Raw genomic sequence first — 18623 nt, forward strand, 5'->3', positions numbered from 1 at the left:
GGTCCCTCTGCAGGGCTCTCCTACCCTCTAACAGATCGACAGCTGCTCCTAGCTTCGTGTCACCTGCAAACTTACTGATGCTGGACTCAATGTTGGGTGGATGGTTGGAGTTGGTATTTTCCAACCATGGTGATTCTGTGAGAACAACGAGCTTGTGCAATATCTTGAAAATACTCCTGCTGTTTATAGCTGCCTTTTTTTATTTCTGACAAATTTTAGAAATTGCAGTTGGGACTCTGCTGCTCTCTCTGTAAACTCTCAAGACTTTCTGGGCTGAACAGTTTCCAGAATTACAGCTTGGACAAATGGTAGGAAAAAGAAAATATTTGCCTTTTATACCATACATGGTACATAAAGTACAGAAACTGCAGCTCATTCAGAGTAACAAAATCTATGAAAACAGTTGGGGACTGAAACTCTCTTTCTGGAATTCCAAACTGTGCCAAAATAACAATTAACTTTTGAACATCAAATCTTACTGTAGTGTTCAGTGTTGGCTTCCCCGAGGTGACAACTAGTAAAGCGCCACAAGTGCAATTCTGCTGTGTGAAGCTGCAGCTCTGCCTCAGCCTGAGGAAAGCAAGCATGCAGTACAGCCCTTTATGGACCAGCTGCTACCAAAAGTTAGCAGGGGCCAGGAGAGATCTCACTGGATTTGAGGTGTAGGCTGGATGTTAAGAGGAAGTTCTTGACAGAGAGAGTGATTTGCTTTGGACTGGGCTGCCCAGGGAGGTGGTGGAGTCATTGTCCTTGGAGGTGTTGAAGAAAAGCCTGGCTGAGGCACTTAGTGCCATGGTCTGGTTGATTGGCTAGGGCTGGGTGCTAGGTTGGACTGGATGATCTTGGAGGTCTCTTCCAACCTGGCTGATTCTATGAGTCTATGTGCATCTCACAGCTGGCCTACCTGAAGGAAAAGGACATGTTTTCTTTGGAGTAACTGTGCTAAATGTTGTCTCCTTCCCAATCAGTTGCCAGCTTGCCATCTGATATGAGAACTGATGAGCAGAACGCTAATTAAACTTACATTTCCAATGTCTAGTGACTCATTACAATGTACACTACTACACATGGCTTAGATGTCAGCATGGGGTGTCTCACACATGGGTCTTCTCCATCTCTATGTGAAATTTTCCCCCTACTCATACTGCTGCTGTGTTGGTTTATTTTGGGGAGGAGAAGCAGGGTGTCTTTAGTATTTTATTGCCAATTTTGTAACTTGAAAGATAAGGCACATTAATACTTCTCTTTCATCAGCCACAGTTCTGATGGATGGAGATGTCTTAAGTAACTTTGGAAGTAAAATAGAAGCATTATATATTTGAAGGAAATTAGAGTAACTCCTGACTGGGGTACAGAAGTTCTTGACTTTTGAAGCTAAATATTAGAAGCAGAATTATACATCTGAACTCTCCAGGCAGTGTTTACATCATGCTGAGATGTAGTCCTTTCAGAAGCTGTCAGCCTTGTCTTCTTTGCCTTACTTGGGGGGGGGGGGAAAAGCAAACTCCTGAAGAGATATTTTCAATGAGATCATGCTGTGCCAGGTTGTGAATGGTTTGATCTCCAAAGAAACAAATATGCAATCTTAAAGGTAGGGTGGTCCTGTCTTTTGAAATCAAAAGGTACAGCCCAGGGTCTCTGTTCTAAAAGGACATAAATGGCATCCTCTCCAGAGCATGCATCCACGAGTAGGTTGAAAAGGGTGCAACTGCCTGAAGTGGTGCTGCACTGTCACACTTTTCTCTACACTAGAAGTGGTTTGTGACTTCCAGCTAGATCTTGGAGCTGATATCTGGACTCGTACACAAGAACATAAAACACAACACAGACAGTGGCTTTTGCTCCACATCATAAGGAGACCTGGCTTTGCTTGTCTGTTGCTGAAAGGCAAAGCCATCCTCTTGGTTTTTCTTTTCTCTAATTTTTCTTCTAACAGCCCTCTGCTTCCCTTCTATCAGTGTTTTTCCTGAATTTTTTCTCCCAGTGCTATTCTGGTGGATCTGGGGCTGTGACGGCCTCTCTGCCCTCTGGGCACTGACCTTCTCTCTCTTGGGTTGGGGGGTGAAGGAGGAATTTTACTGAAAATAATTGCTGCCTGTGATGGCCTTGAGCTACTGTCATCTCTAGTGTAAGCCCTGAGCCAGGCTACTCATAAGAAGGAAGATTGCTGGAGGACAGAAAGTAGCCCTATTTTACTACATGAGACAGTACTTAAGTCTTCCAAGAAAGGCATTTTTAAATGTCTTTTATTTTTCCCCCTTGGATACTGGAGAAGCGCCAGCCTATTTCATATTGTATTGTGGGGATTTTAAGCTGGGAGTTTTCTCATTTCTAAAGTCTTAAAGCATCTTAACTTCAGGGTGGTAAATCTCTATTTGGTAATACTGCCAAATGAGCTTAGGAAATAAATCCCTACACTTTAAAATAGGGAATGTCATTTACTGTAAATAATTCTCAGCATCACTGCACCCACAGTTGGTTTATGCAGAATTTAGCTAAGGGAAAACCTCCTCCTCTTCATTTTTGCATCATGGTTTCTTAATTGTTATTTTTTTAATTAAATTGCAGCACTAAGGTTTCTTCTCTTAGCATTTAGTAGGCAGAGTGGGGTGTGTAGCTGTTTGGTAAGAGTTGCATGTATCCTTGGCACTCACCTTAGTCTAGCTAAGCTGTAATTACTTGCAGCTTGTTTTGTGTTCTGCACCTTGAGATAGCACAGTTCATTCTTCATGAAAACACAGAACTCAGTATTTGTCTATAACGTTGGAAAACATATCTAAACTGCCCAGAGAGGGACAGTGAAGCTGGTGAAGAGCCTGGGACACAAGCCCTATGAGGAGAAGCTGAGGGAGCTGGAGGTGTTTAGCCTGGAGAAGAGCAGGCTCAGGGCTGACCTCATTGCTGGCTACAACTACCTGAAGGGAGGCTGTAGCCAGCTGGGGGTTGGTCTCTTCTGCCAGGCAAGCAGCAACAGAACAAGGGGACACAGTCTCAAGTTGTGGTGGGGGAGGTCTAGGCTGGATGTTAGGAGGAAGTTGTTGCCAGAGAGAGTGATTGGCATTGGAATGGGCTGCCCAGGGAGGTGGTGGAGTCGCTGTCCCTGGAGGTGTTCAAGAGAAGACTTGGATGAGGCACTTAGTGCCACGGTCTAGTTGATTGGACAGGGCTGGGTGCTAGGTTGGGCTTGGAGGTCTCTTCCACGCTGGTCGAATCTATGAATCTTTAAAATGGTCAGAGGTTAGTTCATGAATGTGTATAGGCAGCTGCTGACTTTAAAAAAAGAGGTTGTTTTCTAAATGATCAATTGCTGATCTGTGCTTCAGTGAGACATTTCTAAACAGTAGGCATCTGAGACCTGTTAGATTTAGAATCCCTTCGAATTTATCCTGTCCAGTAAGGAAGGACTTGAGATCAACCACTTCTAGTGAAAATGATATGCAACTAGAACTTGTTTTAGACTCTGGCTCTTTAGATGCTACTGCTGTTTTATCCAGGAAAAGTCAGATAATGGAGCAGAATGGGGAAAACAACACTTTGCTAATGAAGTTTCTATTAGCAATTTGTTGCAAAGGTAGAATTTGAAATGGTCTCTGAAATTTCTCATAAGTGACCGTGTCTGTAAAGACAAACAGTATAGCTCTAACAGTAAATGTACTTCTTAGTGGATTTTTTTCATTATTCATTTGATTTTACTACCATTAAAAAAAGAGTTCTAAACATTTGGTGGTTCTCTTCTAGCTTTTGTGATGGTGCTGTGCTCCTAAATACAGTAACACATCTTCCTCAGAGTGACTAAAGTTTTATTAGCCTAAAGAGTGTCCACCTAGTTGACAATCAAGATTACTGAAGCGGTGGTAAATCAAATGAACGTCTTGCAGCAGTGTTTTCTTTTCCAAGGTCTGTATTGTTCTGTAACTGTGACCACTTGCTTCCCTTTGATCTGGTGTTGCTTCTCAGAAGCAAGTACAGCTACCTGCACTGCAAGTGAAAATACAACAGGACTCTGGAATAAGTGGAAAAACTGGTCCTGCTGGATTGTTTCCTCCTCCTTCAAAGGAAGGAAGGGGAATGCCTTCAGAGAGGCATTAGACTTGTAAAACCCACAGATTTGAATGTGCTGATTACATCTAATCCTTCTGGAGTTGTAGTGTGTTGCCAACTACTTCTCTAATGGACGACAATGGAAGACTGCCTTTTAAAGTACCCTGTAAAGCTTTTTGCTTTCTATTTTCATGCAAAACATCTGCGGCTTTCAAAATGCATTCACAACTGTTCTAATGCTTTGGTGCAGCTCTTCCAGTGTTTTAGTGCTGTGTGTGCTGCACACTGATGCCTCGAATGGCACTGAGTAACTCCAATGCAATTGATTTCTTTGATTCCTCTGCAGCAGGTCTAGGACTCAGGTTCGCTTGCACTTCAGACTCAAAAATGGTCAGTTTCATGTAGCTGCAAAAAGAAGCATTTGCAGAGAAAATGTTAGCTTTGCTGTGGTATCTGTGTGGGAATTGCCTAGCCATGGTCAAAAGGGTTACCTGGGTACATGAAGACCCGACGTCCAAAACTGTCTTTGTGAAGGGATTTGAAATACTGTTTTTCTTTAACCCTGAACAGAGTCAGATGGAGTTCAGTGTGGCATCTCTGTCCATACAAGAACAAGGTAGTGCCCCGTTGCAAAATGAACAGAGGCAGCCCGTTAAAGCAGCACCTGGTGTTCAAGTCCCAAAATCTTCTCAGGCCAGTAAGACCCCTGGCTCTGATGGGTTGATAGCATCCAGAAAAGAAGAGGAGTCCTCTTTCTGGAAGATAAGTGCAGAGCGCTCAAAATTGGAAGGAGACAAGTCTGAGTTCCAGTCCTTGACCCCCAGCCAGATCAAGTCCATGGAGAAAGGCGAGAAACCCCTTCCCTCATTTTACAGACAAGAGTCTACTCCAAAGGAGATTGTGAAAGCTGAGAAGCCCAGCACAGCTAAAGCAGAGAAGTCTCTTGCCCCCAGCTTACCTTCTGCATCTCTCGAATGGGAGAAACCTCCACACACTCAACTCCCTGCTACTTCTCTAGATGACTTCTTTCTTCCTGACCCACCGCAGGACCTGACATCTTCTAGGACAAACAAGGAAGATACTGATGGTACTGTACTTACAGATCCACAAATGCCTGGACAGGTAAGAACTGCTATATATTTAAAAACTAGACAGCACATTAAAATATGACAGTGCTGCTCTGGAAGATTAGCTACTCTGTAAAGCATTGAGCCATAGCTAAGCTTGCTGGCTTTTGCTCCTGCAAATTTAAATAGATTTATTTGATCAAAATCTTAACTGCCATTTTTTGTTTCAATCGAGTATTTTGTAATGTAGTAAAAGATAAAGACACTTAAATGTAATACCACCAATGCTGACATGGCATCCAGTGGCTGACTGACAGCAAAACCTAACAGCATGGGGTAAAAAGCTTGCTACTCAAGGAGGACTTTTACATTTTTTTCCTCTTGAAACAACAAAACATTTAATGGAAAGAAGTGTTTTAACTTGAAAAGTACATAAAAGTACTAAGTCTAAGATACCCGTCAGGTACAGTGAATGGCAAGCTGGCTTCTCAGGTGTTTTAAGTGGTAGCCCAACAACCACTTCCCAGTGCTTTGTCCCAGACAGCTGGGCTGCTTTCAAACGTGTTTTCTCTTCAAGTCCAAAATGGAAATGGAATGAGCTTCCAGAATTAGCCTCTGCAATGTTTCTTTTAAATAAAAATACCCAAACAACCCAGCTGCAAAAAAAAAATAACCTTAAGGAGCTCAATAGCCAGTTGAAGCTATTAAAAAAGCAGATGCTGATCTGTGAGAAAAGGAATCACAGGATATGACATGGTGAGGGAAAGAAGAGAGCTGAAGCTTAAAAGCTGTGGAGGAATAGTTCCTCAAACGGAGCTGTGCAGTTTGTAGCACTGTTCTGGCAGAAGCCTGATGTGTTACTGTATGCTTAAAGCATGCTGCATTGCTTTTCTCCACTGTATTTCCTAACAACTCAGATTCTAAACTAGATGATGTAAGGTCAGAAAGATGAAATAAAGAAGAAGTGGCAACACTTAGAAGAAAATTTGAGCCATTTTAGTATTTTCCTGAAGCTAAGTTGTAAACTTCTTGAGCCATTTTGCTACAAATTGTGACTGCAGTAGTCCTTTAATATCAATTAATGGCTTTATTATGTTTTCCTACAAATTAATGGTCTGTTGCAGTTTTAATTAATCTGTGAGTGGTTTTTAGCTAGCTGAAATAGTTTGGGAAGCCTGATTTTTTCTCTCTGTGGAAGAATACTCTCCCATGTGAAAAAGTGAACAGAGCAGCAGAGGATTGGATGGAATTTTCTTCATTTCTTCTTTTCCTCCCCCTTCTGGGGAAGAGAGCCATGCTGCAGGAAGAGAATCCAGAGACTCAGCTCTATCTCATGAATAGTCTTCCTGAACACTGAAATCACTTCCAAATGTCATGGCTAAAAGTGCAGCCCTGCAGGAGTGAGCAAGTTCTTGATAGTATAGTAAATAACTTGTCAGCAAAGTTTCAACTGTTTAGTGTTCTGGCTGCCATTGCAGCAGGCAATCTATTGAATGAGAGATGCTTACCTTCTGGGTAGCACAACATACAAGCAGGTATTTACAATAGATACAGCTATACACAAATACAGCAAGTTTAAAAGGTAATACAGAAACACAACAGCACTCTCAGAAACCAGAGTCCCTAGTAGGGGCTCTCAACCACTCTTCCACCTTCCTTTCCACCCCTCTACCTTATCCCAGACTTTGCCTTATGTTCAAGGTGAGTTTGGAGAGTCGGCCAGGGGGGTTAGGAAGCAGAGGGATTAGTTAAACAGACAGCAGGTTAGAGAGAGAAGGGAAGCAGCCAGAGCCAGAGAGCAACTCTGTTATCTATGTTCGTGGTCTTGGTTTTGTACATCTCAGCAAGCCTATGAGTGCATCAGACATCACCATTGTTTCCTTTTCACAGCCTATCATCTAATTCCTCTCACTAAAATATCCCAGCTAGGCTCAAACTAGCACATTTTTTTTATGGAGGAAAAATGACATTTTGCCTGCAGACCACTACCAGAATTTTATTTTCAGCTGAAGTTGCCTTTTTGCTCATTGTGAGGATTTTTCCATGTCTAGCATTTTCTGATGTGAGTGGTTTTTTTTTTTTATGTGTATCTTAGGTGCCCTAAGGGAAGGTTAAGAATTTGAAATATTGACAGACAACATTTTAAACTTTGTTTTCTAGATAGGCAGTGAAGTATCAGGAACATGTGTATACAGGAACATGCCTGTATCAGGAACAGTGTGGCCAGTAGGACAAGGGAGCTTATTCTTCCCTTGTACTCAGCACTGCTCAGGCCACACTTTGAGTCTTGTGTCCAGTTCTGGGCTCCTCAATTCAAGAGAGATGTTGAGATACTGGAACGTGTCCAGAGAAGGGCAACAAAGCTGCTGAGAGGCCTGGAACACAGCCCTGTGAGGAGAGGCTGAGGGAGTTTAGTCTGGAGAAGAGGAGGCTCAGGGCTGACCTCATTGCTGTCTACAACTACATAAAGGAGGTTGTAGTCAGGTGGGAGTTGGTCTCTTCTCCCAGGCAATCAGCAACAGAACAAGGGGACACAGTCTCAAGTTGTGCTGGGAGAGGTCTAGGCTGGATGTTAGGAGGAAGTTTTTGCCAGAGAGAGTGATTGGCATTGGAATGGGCTGCCCAGGGAGGTGGTGGAGTCGCTTTCCCTGGAGGTGTTCAAGAACAGACTGGCTGAGGCACTTAGTGCCATGGTCTAGTTGACTGACCAGGGCTGGGTGCTAGGTTGGACTGGATGATCCAGCCTGGTTGATTCTATGATTCTATTAAGTTTGTAATGTCATAACTAACAACCACATCTTCTTTCTTTATTTTTTCCTTACAGACTAGTACAAGCAATGTTATCTTGAAGACTGGCTTTGATTTTCTAGACAACTGGTAAAAGATACTTTAGATCCAACCAATTTTGGGGAAGAAGTGGAGTACATCTTTCTCTTTGTATGTTACTTTACTAGCATTTGTGTCTTTTTCTAGAGGTAACTTTCAAACTCTTAAATGTTGCCTTTGTATCAACTTTTGTAATACCATATGCAGTTTTGTTTTTTAACCAGTGATAGAAGTGTGGTTTCACTTGGAGTTTTTTTTTTTTCTTTTAATATCTGTTACGATTTTTAGTAGCTACTGTATTGAGAGAGTGAGAGAAGTTACCATGCACATGTTAAACAAAAAAACAGGAGTCTCCATATCTTAGAAATGGAAACTACAGGACCAGATTGATGTTTTCAATCAAAACCTTGCTGGCATGGCTTGTAAAATGTAACGTTGCACATGCAATGGTTCCAAATAAGCCAATAATTCCATAGGTCAGATAAATAGGAAGCAAAACAAACCCAAACCAGTATGGAAAATAAACATACAAAAGAACTGCATTGATTTCAATATTTCATTTAGTTTGAAAGTAACTTTTGTACCACTTATTTGAAACCTTTATTCTTCTTTTGAGAGGGCAAAGGGATCTGTCATTTTGGCAATGCAAAGAAGCACTGTGTTTGTACCCTACAAATCTGCTAAAATAACTTTAGAGTATTAGAAAAATGACCTGGGAAAAATGAGAGGTGTTTCTGATCTTTAGATTAGAGACCTGGGAGTGGGTGGAAGGAAATGGGACAACACCTAACGAATGGCAGAAAACTCTCTTCAGGGAACACAAGCCTAAGGATTACGCTGCCTCCTCACTTAGAGTTGTGCTGAGAGTACGGCACTGGGAATTGCTGGAGTGTAGATTACCTGTGTGTCAGGAAACCACTATGTTCATGGGAGGTCACAGCAGTATAAAGCTTCTTTGTTTTTTAAGCAGCTTATCGTCTCAAGGACTTATCAACATTGGTGCTTTTTCCTCTGTGTGGGTACATTCTCTTAAGAGCTCAACACCTGGGTTACATTTGTTTCTGAGGTGCAGAGAGGCACCTCAAGGTGGCCCTCAGCAGAACTGCCTCCAGTTCTGGATTTGAATGACCTTTGTTTGGTGTTTAAAATGTAGAGAAGACTAGCTTGTCGTTTGACTCTATTGTCTCTGAAATGCAGCATGATTTACACACTGACTCTCACTGTGTTTACCTCACCTTGAAGCCTTAATTCCCCCTGCGCGCAGCCAGTGACCGGACTGCTCCAATGCCAAAGGTTTGGCCTTTCCCTTTACCTCAGCAATAGTCTCATAGCATTTGTTTGGGGTAGAAGGTAAAACACAGGGCTCTAATGGATCCCAGCCAAGGTTATAGGAAGGTCACCACCTCTTAGAACTTGTGCTCAGCTTCTCATGGATTGGCACTTGACACTTGGTTCACCACTAGGGGCAGTTAAATATGCAGAGCTGGACACTGCAGAATTTTCTTCTGCCTAGTACAGGGAGAGTTTGAGACATTTTGGAAGTCTCCTTCCTCTAACTGGTGTCCTGCTTGCCCTGACCAAGCAGAGGATGCTGGTAGACCATTAAAAACTGTTGATCAAGGAAAATGCTGTAAGCCATTCTCTTCTCCCTGACCTTCACCCACCACACACACAAAAAAACCCCAACCAAACAACAACAACAAACCAAAACATAAAACCAAACAAAAAATAAAGTACCAAGCCCAAACTCTCCATTGTTCCTAATATTTTTTGGAAAGGTTTCTTAGCTGAAAGGGAGGATTGACACAGACTGTAAGTCACTGTATACTAAGCTTCTGCAAGCTTCTTTACATGCTTCCTGATAAGCACAAACTCTGTTAAGTCATGAATATTGTCCCTGTATTTAGCAGTTGAGACAATAGTTGCCGTTTCTACCAGCCTGGACTTCACTGTTTTTTTCTTAGCTAACCTTCTTTAGCATTTGCTAGAAGCATCCAGCATTAAGACAGCTTAGAACAACTTTAGGTGTATAATCAGTATTGACTCGCACTTTCTTTTCAGAGCTGATAAATGTTAACCCAGGGGTTTACAGTTACCAGTGGATCTCATTTTCTGTACCTTCAACTGCTGAAAAGTTACAAATCCAGTGTGAAGATGCACATTCTAATCCGACTTTGATATGGGGAGAGCTGAAAGCAAAGTCTCCTACTATTGAGGAGTACTATTTTAAGCCTCTGCTAACTACCTTAAAGCTTCTTAGGGAAAAAGGTGGGCTGCTTGTCTCTTCCATCGACTAACTCAACCCTAGTACACATTGGGACCAGCTGGTAGAACATGCTGCAGAACTTTTTACTTATCCTGGTAGGTTTTTCCTGTGCTTTGACAAGAGTTGATGCTCCTTCTTTCTTTAATATGTTTTTATTAAACATTCTTATATAAAAAAATGTACTTGGTCACATTTTATATTAACAATGTTTTAATAAAGTCACTTTAAATAGAACGTTCAAGGCTTTTGTGCTGCTTTCTGTATTGTCCTTTATACTCTGCTTTCCTCAGTGCCATTGGAGTTGTTTGGGGCATCTTGAATCTGCCTGAGAGGCAACCAAGAATGGTTTCTGTCTACAATTTAGACACTGAATTCCTTTATACTCTGCTTTCCTCAGTGCCATTGGAGTTGTTTGGGGCATCTTGAATCTGGCCTGAGAGGCAACTAAGAATGGTTTCTGTCTACAATTTAGACACTGGATTTTTTAGGTCAAAGAAAACAAAAAAAAAATCAACACACTGCACCTGTTTTCCAAGGTTTTAAATGAGGTGGTTTGGGTAGTTATCATTGCTTTATCATTTTATCTGACAGCTGGGGACAGGATGAGATTGGGAGCTTTTTTTGTAAAGACCAAAATCTATTTGTACTTCACTGTAATAGACTGAAACCTGATGTCTCCCCAGCCCTCATTATCTGCAGAAAACAGTATTTGGATCAATATTGCAGGAGCAATGTGAAATTTGTGTGTTGTGTTTTAACCCCAGTTGGCAACTAAATACCATGCAGCCACTCACTTCCCCTAAGCAGGATTAGGGAGAAAGTTGGAAGGGTCAAAGTGAGAAAACTCATAGGTTAAATTAAAGATAGCTTAATAGGTAAAGCAAAAGCTGCACATGCAAGCAGAGCAAAATGAGGTATTAATTCACTGCTTCCCCTCAGCAGGCTCACTTTACTTAGTGCAAGTGACCAGAACTGGCAATGACAAACTTTCAGGCCATTTTTCTGTTGGTTGATGGTTACATACAGGTTTTAAAAGCATGTCACAAGAAGGAAGAAGCTGTCAGAGCCATTAGTTACCCTTAGAGTTCTGCTTTTTATGCAGCAAGTTCTCAAAGTGTAAGAGACTCAAACATGCAGCTACAAGGACAGCTTTCCTTCTGCATGCCCTCAGCCAGTTCTTTCAGAAGTGTTTCACAAAAACAACTCACTTCGGTTTATACTGAACTTCTAACAACAACTGGAAATGCATCTGAAGTAGAACTGGGTTTGGAGAGACTCAACAGCTGATGAACAGGTGATGTTCCAACTATATTTATGCTTCAGTCTTGCTTAAGCACTGCCTTAACTATCCTCTCTGATTGTGATGGTTTGGGTGTTAACTGCCCACCACACTTAAGAAAATCACTCAGACTAAGCTCAGCTGATCTGGAAATTGAATGAAGCTTTATAGTTAGGGCTTAGCTCAATAGAGAAGCAGGTATTTACAATATAGACAAGTTAAAAAGTAACACAGAAGCACAACAGCCCTCCCAGAAACCAGAGTCTCCAGGAGGGGCTTTCAACCATCCTTCCACCTTCTCCCCACTCCTCTACCTTACCCCAGGCTTTGCCTTACATTCAAGGTGAGTTTGGAGGGTCAGCCAGTGGGTTAGGAAGCAGAGCAGAAGGATTAGTCAGGCAGCAAGTTAGGGAGAGAGAAGTTCATGCAGCTCCAAAAGCCAGAGAAAGACTGTCACCTATGTTTGTGTTCTTGTTCTTATACCTCTCAGCAAGCCTATGAGTGCAGTAGACATCACCACTGTTTCCTTTTCACAGCCTATCATCTAATTCTTCTCACCAAAATGTCCCAGCTAGGCTCAAACTAGCACACTGATAAAGACAAATCCACAGCATGTGGGCACTGCCTTTTGCACGTGGACTCTGCAAGTCTCGACTGAGTGAAGGTAAGTTAAGGCAGAGTAGAAAATGCACTGTGACTGCCTGCAGAAGAGCACCTACCAATTTATCTATTGGTGACTTAATAGCTGCTGAGCTTCAGACAGCACAGAGCTGCCGCAGAGGTCACAGCTGCAAGGGCTGGAGCAGCATGCAGCAAGTATAGTCTTGCTGTTTGCCCAGCAAAAGCATCCTCCAAAGAGCTCATAAGTTGTATCCATAGGATACAAACCTGACTTTGTCGACATCAATCACAGACAGGCTTTGCTATCCAAGTTTGCTCATGACCCACATGAATCAGTCTGCTCTTGTTACTGTGTGGGCAAACAAGTCATTTTGTTGTCCTACATTTGTAAGTCAAAGAGAGCCTTTACAGAGCAGATAAAGTGGGCACAGTTGATTCTTCTCAGCAGGACACTTCCTACATTTCTATGGAAAATCTGTTACCATCACCTTTTCACAAAGGAGCTTTACACCTCAACATGACGTAACCAAGTAGTATAGCATGAGGATCTGCATCTTCATTTGACCTTCCACCATCTTTGACAGCACTCTCTATAAGAGAGTCAATGAACGTGAGGTGGGAGATGATCACAAGATTTTTTTGCATCCCTAATCCAGGGGTTCCCCAGAGGTACTGAATGGCTCCCAAAGGATCATAGAATCAACCAGGTTGGAAGTGACCTCCAAGATCATCCAGTCCAACCTAGCACCCAGCCCTGTCCAGTCAACTAGACCATGGCACTAAGTGCCTCAGCCAGGCTTTTCTTGAACACCTTCAGGCACAGTGACTCCACCACCTCCCTGGGCAGCCCATTCCAATGCCAATCACTCTCTCTGCCAACAACTTCCTCCTAACATCCAGCCTATGCCTCTCCTGGCACAGCTTCAGACTGTGTCCCCTTGTTCTGTTGCTGGTTGCCTGGCAGAAGAGGCCACCCCCCACCTGGCTACAGCCTCCCTTCAGGTAGTTGTAGCCAGCAATGAGGTCAGCCCTGAGCCTCCTCTTCTGCAGGCTGCACACCCCCAGCTCCCTCAGCCTCTCCTCACAGGGCTGTGTTCCAGGCCCCTCACCAGCTTTGTCACCCTTACCTAAGATCAAGTGTATTCCATTCTAATGGAGCAAAGAAGGAACTATCACAATTAGCTTGTCCTTCTTGCAACAGACCCTCTGTACTGTAGATCCTCTTCCCAGGAGCATTTTGCCTTCCTGTTCTCCCAGCTGTTGAAAGTGAAGTTGCCAAGGGACAGACCACAGCTTGCCCTGCTGTTCCCCAGCAGCCTGATTTTCTTACCAGGACAATTCCATGTGTCCAGTGCAGTAAAGGTACCTTCTCTCAGGACAACTGCTGGGGAGCACAACTGCCTCTTACACCTGAGCCAGTCTTGGCTGAGGTCTGCCAGCCAAGTCTACTCACTTTCACCTCAACAAGTTACATTTAGAGATCATTTTTGTGTAAGCACCACCCTGAATTTTACTCTGAATATCTCCTCAGGCAAAAGATTCCAGTTGGTAACCTCTAAATCATAGCATTTATCTGATCTGCTGCCTAATGGCTCTGAATCTTGGCCTTCACACAGCACCAAGATACAGGGCCAAGTGCCCTTGGCAGATCAGGATGCCCAAAAAGTTAGAAAACACGTAGCTGCTCCAAAAATAGCTCACTGCAGCTTTCCTTCAATGCTGATCTCCAAAATTAATGGCAGAATATCTTTTTTTTAAGAAGAGTGAGAGAGGTAAAGATTCTTCTGTGGTTTTTTGATGGTTCAGTGGTTTCCATAACCAACCAGGGGTTTATACAAGAGTTTGACCTCAGCCTTTGCTTCTCTCCTTACCAAAAGTGGTCCAGTCCTGTTCAATATCTTTATTCATGATCTGGACCAGGAGATTGAGTCCAGCATCAGTAAGTTTGCAGATGACACCAAGCTAGGAGTAGGTGTGGATCTGTTAGAGGGTAGGAGAGCCCTGCAGAGGGACCTTGACAGGCTGGATGGGTGGGCAGAGACCAATGGGATTAGATTGAACAAGGCCAAGTGCAGGGTTCTACACTTTGGCTACAACAACCCCAAGCATCACTACAGGCTGGGGACAGAGTGGCTGGAGAGCAGCCAGGCAGAGAGGGATCTGGGGGTACTGGTAGAGAGTAGCTGAACATGAGGCAGCAGTGTGCCCAGGTGGCCAAGAGAGCCAATGGCATCCTGGCCTGCATCAGGAACAGTGTGGCCAGTAGGACAAGGGAGGTTATTCTTGTTCTGTACTCAGCACTGCTCAGGCCACACCTTGAGTCCTGTGTCCAGTTCTGGGCTCCTCAATTCAAGAGAGATGTTGAGATACTGGAACATGTCCAGAGAAGGGCAACGAAGCTGCTGAGAGGCCTGGAACACAGCACTGTGAGGAGAGGCTGAGGGAGCTGGGGGTGTGCAGCCTGCAGAAGAGGAGGCTCAGGGCTGACCTCATTGCTGGCTACAACTACCTGAAGGGAGGCTGTAGCCAGCTGGGGGTTGGCCTCTTCTGCCAGGCAAGCAGCAACAGAACAAGGGGACACAATCTCAAGTTGTGCTGGGGGAGGTCCAGGCTGGATGTTAGGAGGAAGTTGCTGGCAGAGAGAGTGATTGGCATTGGAATGGGCTGCCCAGGGAGGTGGTGGAGTCACTGTGCCTGAAGGTGTTCAAGAAAAGCCTGGCTGAGGCACTTAGTGCCATGGTCTATTTGACTGGACAGGGCTGGGTGCTAGGTTGGACTGGATGATCTTGGAGGTCTCTTTCAAGCTGGTTGATTCTATGATTCTGAGTGTTCTTGTGACCCTGAAGTTCAGTTGTCTCCCAGGGTTGTGCTCTGAAGCCAAATACCCAGAGTGAAGGCAGCCTTTGAAAATGTCCTGCTTGTGGCTAGGTGTTTGACAAAGAGGTTTTTTTTGTTGCTGCAAAATGCCAGCTGCTCCAAAGAGATGCAGTGGCACACAGCATCGCAGTACAGACAGGGGAAAGAAATGAGGCAGAAGAGGGAACAAAGTTCAAATGGAAGGAGAAAATTCTCTGCATGGGTCCTCTCCATGCTGACATTTCCCAGCTGCATGAGCTGAGGCATTGGCTCCACTTAGCTTGGTGGTGAAATTTATTTTACTTGTATGAAGCCCAGGCTGTATTACAGCTGTTTGTTATTAAAGAGTTGACTGAACATCCTGCTCTCCTTGCCACATTTTTCAGAGCTTACTTCTGCCAAGAAGGAAACTTCTGGTGTGTACCTATAAGCTTATGTTTAAGAAGCCTTACTCTGGCCTGTGCTTTGATTTAAACTCTTTGGCTTCCACCTCTGTTTGCAACTGAGTTCCAGAATACTGCATCTGCTTGTGGCCAGTAATTGCAGCTTGTTTTTCACTTCTCCATCCTGGAGGTGATTGAAGGTACCTAAGAGCACTCACCAGACTGGCAGCAGTGCAGGCAGCCATCAGTGGCTGCTGGAGGCACTTGGGCTGCTGGTAGTTGCTGCCCAGCACCGCACCACTGCCTTTAAGCCCTTCAGCAGATCCCATGACCCGCAGTCTGAGACACTGAGCTGGCTCCTGAAGCTAAGTCTGGCCAAAGTCACAGTAAAAGTACCAGTAAGATGAGAGTTTCTTGGCCCACTGCCCTGCCAACACAGGAGTACTGCTTACTATTGCTTGTTCTCTGTTTTGCCCTTTCTGGCCCTCATCTCACCCAGAGAATGGCCTTGCTGTCACTGAAGTCTTGCATTGCCATCCTTGCAAGATGCACATTTGCAAGGCATTTTAATAATACAGCTGGTGTCAGGGACTTGCTTTCACTGAGACATACCTGGCATATTAAATTTCATGCAGACCTTGGCTGTATTTCCTCCAGAAACAACTTAAAGGAGTTGAAGAAGGTGAGGGTAAGTCCCAGGCAGTTGAGGAAGGGACTGGAAATCCCAGATCAAGCCATTCTGAGTGCCCAACTTTTTGTTAAGTTGCACCATACCTTTACCACCAGCCCTGAGCCAAGCTTTTGGTCAGCCTAGTAATTGTGGCATCAACTCAACTGACTGTGTGGAAATCTGGGTCAGCCCCCAAGAAGCTCCTAGTCACTGAGATTTCATCTGTAACATAACAGGAGCACACCAAGCTCACCAAAGCTTGAACTCCAGCACCTCGTGATTGCTAGAGCCAAGGCTGCCCTCAGCCTTCACTGCTTCAGCCACATCCTCCTTGTTGGTGAGGATAAGATCCAGCAGTGCTCCCCTCCTAGCTGTCTCCTCCACCATTTGCTTCAAGGAGTTATCACTGATGCACTGGAGGAACCTCCTGGACTGTGTCTGGCTGAGTAGTCCTTTCAGCAAATATCTGGATAGTCAACATCCCCCATGAGAACCAGGGCCTGTGGTTGGGAGGCTGCTGTTAGCTGCCTGTAGAAGGCCTCATCAGCTTCCTGATGAGGTGGCCTCTAATAGACACCCACAGCTGTATCACTGGTGCCAGCCTGTCCCTTAGTTCGCCCCCACAAGCTCTGGACTTGCCCCTCATCTGCCGCTGAGCAGAACTCAAGACATTCTGGTTGCTCCCTCACAGACAGAGCAACTGCACCACCTGGCCTTGCTGACCTGTCTTTCCTACAAAGGACACAGCCATCCAGGACCACATTCCAGCCACGAGAGCTGTCCCTCCATGGCTCTGTAACTGCCACCGGGTCACAGCCCCGGCACCACACATGGATTTCTAGCTCCTCCTGTTTATTCCCCGTGCTGCCTGCATTGCTGTGTAAACACTGCAGAGACCCAGCTGAGTACACAGTTTTCAGCCTAGAAGGGGGGTAGACCCTCTGGTTATCTAAGTTGTCAACTCACTGCTCCTCAAGTGTTGGGCTACAACACAGACATGGTAAGGAAAGTTACACCATGACGAACAACAGCATCAGGAGTGGCTTCCGAACCCAGCCTCACAGGTTTTACCCAGCAGACAGTGACCACAGCCTCATGGCACGTTACAAATGACCCAAAAAAGTTCCTAATCCTGACTGCTCTTGACTGCACAGATTCAGTTAAAATCCACACAGCCAAGAGCTCTGAGTCCTTCCTACTTCATTTGCGGCGAGTCCCCCCGGGCTCTGCTTTTGCAAGGCGTGCCAGTAGCATTTACTGTCAAGTTCACTGGGAGGCACTTCTGCTTTTAATTATGGAGCCTTCATAATGCTTCCTCTGGCACTCTCTTAAGCATGGAAAATATGAGCATGGGATGCAGACAGATAAGCTATTAATTTTAGAACTAACAATGCCAGATCAGTGTAGCTACAAACAGAGTGGCCTCCATGACCCAGCCCAAACAGCTGACTTTCAGTGTATGGATAGGAATGTACCAACTATGACAAAAATGCCTTTATTCAAGGAAGCTAATTTTAGACACTGATTTTAGCCTGGCAGTAGAATTATTTAGGGAAGAAAACATTAAACTTCCAATTAAAAAAAAAATGTTTTTGTAGGATGCGTTGCACTCAGGGTTTCAAAAGCAGTCTCCTTGCTCTGTCCATCACAGGGAGACTCTGGATGTTCAATATCTTTATCAATGGTCTGGACCAGGGGATTGAGTCCAGCATCAGTAAGTTTGCAGATAACACCAAGCTAGGAGCAGCTGTGGAGCTGTTGGAGGGTAGGAGAGCCCTGCAGAGGGACCTTGCCAGGCTGGATGGGTGGGCAGAGGCCAATGGGATGAGATTGAACAAGGCCAAGTGCAGGGTTCTGCACTTTGGCCACAACAACCCCAAGCATCACTACAGGCTGGGGACAGAGTGGCTGGAGAGCAGCCAGGCAGAGAGGGATCTGGGGGTCCTGGTAGATAGTAGCTGAAGATGAGCCAGCAGTGTGCCCAGGTGGCCAAGAGAGGCCTCTGCCCACCCATCCAGCCTGTCAAGGTGTCTTGGTTCTAATTTAAATCCCCAGAAACTCAAATATAGTTGATAGAACCAATAACAATTTATAGGATGCCCTTCCCTCTTCCCTCCCAAATGAAAAGGGACTAGATGGAGAGAGAGGAAAGTTACACAGACCTAAGTAAAGAATCTCACTGTGATTTGGAAGTTAAAAGAAGAGGAGTTTAACAATAAATAAAAGGTATATGAGGGAGGGAAGTTACAAAGGTGTAGAGAAGAGAAAACTAGATATAAAATATGTAAGTATACAACCAGACTCTGATGGCAATGGGTTTTGTCCGCCTCATGGTGATGATGGCCACGTGGTGAAACAACAAGCAGCAGGAGACAGAAATGGTGATGCAAGCAGGGAAGGCAGAGAATGAGAGTAGGAGGTCCCCCTGCTTTTATAGGTCTTTACACAGTAAGAGGGAGTGGGCTAACCATGAATCACCTAGTGGTGTTCAGACCCACCCCTGGGGAGGGGTCAAGACCACCTGGAATCAGGTTCAGGACCATTTCACTAAGGAGTGTTAAGCCTCTACACAAGGTCCCTCTGCAGGGCTCTCCTATCCTCTAACAGATCAACA

The 18623-nt window shown here is 44.5% G+C and overlaps 1 protein-coding gene and 1 long non-coding RNA gene across 3 annotated transcripts in view; one reads left to right on the forward strand and one right to left on the reverse strand.

The window, feature by feature from the left end:
- C18H1orf198 (chromosome 18 C1orf198 homolog) overlaps nt 1–10434 on the forward strand; it is a 25352-nt gene extending 14918 nt beyond the window's left edge. Inside the window, exons 3-4 of the mRNA XM_064158498.1 lie at nt 4612–5163; nt 7933–10434. Of these exons, the coding sequence (XP_064014568.1) occupies nt 4612–5163; nt 7933–7989 (609 nt within the window). The 3' untranslated portion in view covers nt 7990–10434. The remainder of the gene's footprint in view (nt 1–4611; nt 5164–7932) is intronic.
- Nucleotides 3784–18396, reverse strand: LOC135183467 (uncharacterized). 2 transcript variants are annotated; one of them, XR_010305574.1, is made up of 5 exons: nt 18307–18396; nt 5565–5678; nt 5000–5098; nt 4533–4796; nt 3784–4446 (listed from the first exon to the last, which is right to left on the reverse strand). It is a non-coding gene; the product is annotated as an uncharacterized LOC135183467 (long non-coding RNA). The 2 variants fall into 2 exon arrangements; XR_010305573.1 differs by having other exon boundaries at nt 5000–5101.
- Nucleotides 18397–18623: the final 227 nt, after the last annotated feature.

The sequence above is a fragment of the Pogoniulus pusillus genome, chromosome 18, assembly GCF_015220805.1.
Source record: "Pogoniulus pusillus isolate bPogPus1 chromosome 18, bPogPus1.pri, whole genome shotgun sequence".
Taxonomy (NCBI): Eukaryota; Metazoa; Chordata; class Aves; order Piciformes; family Lybiidae; genus Pogoniulus; species Pogoniulus pusillus.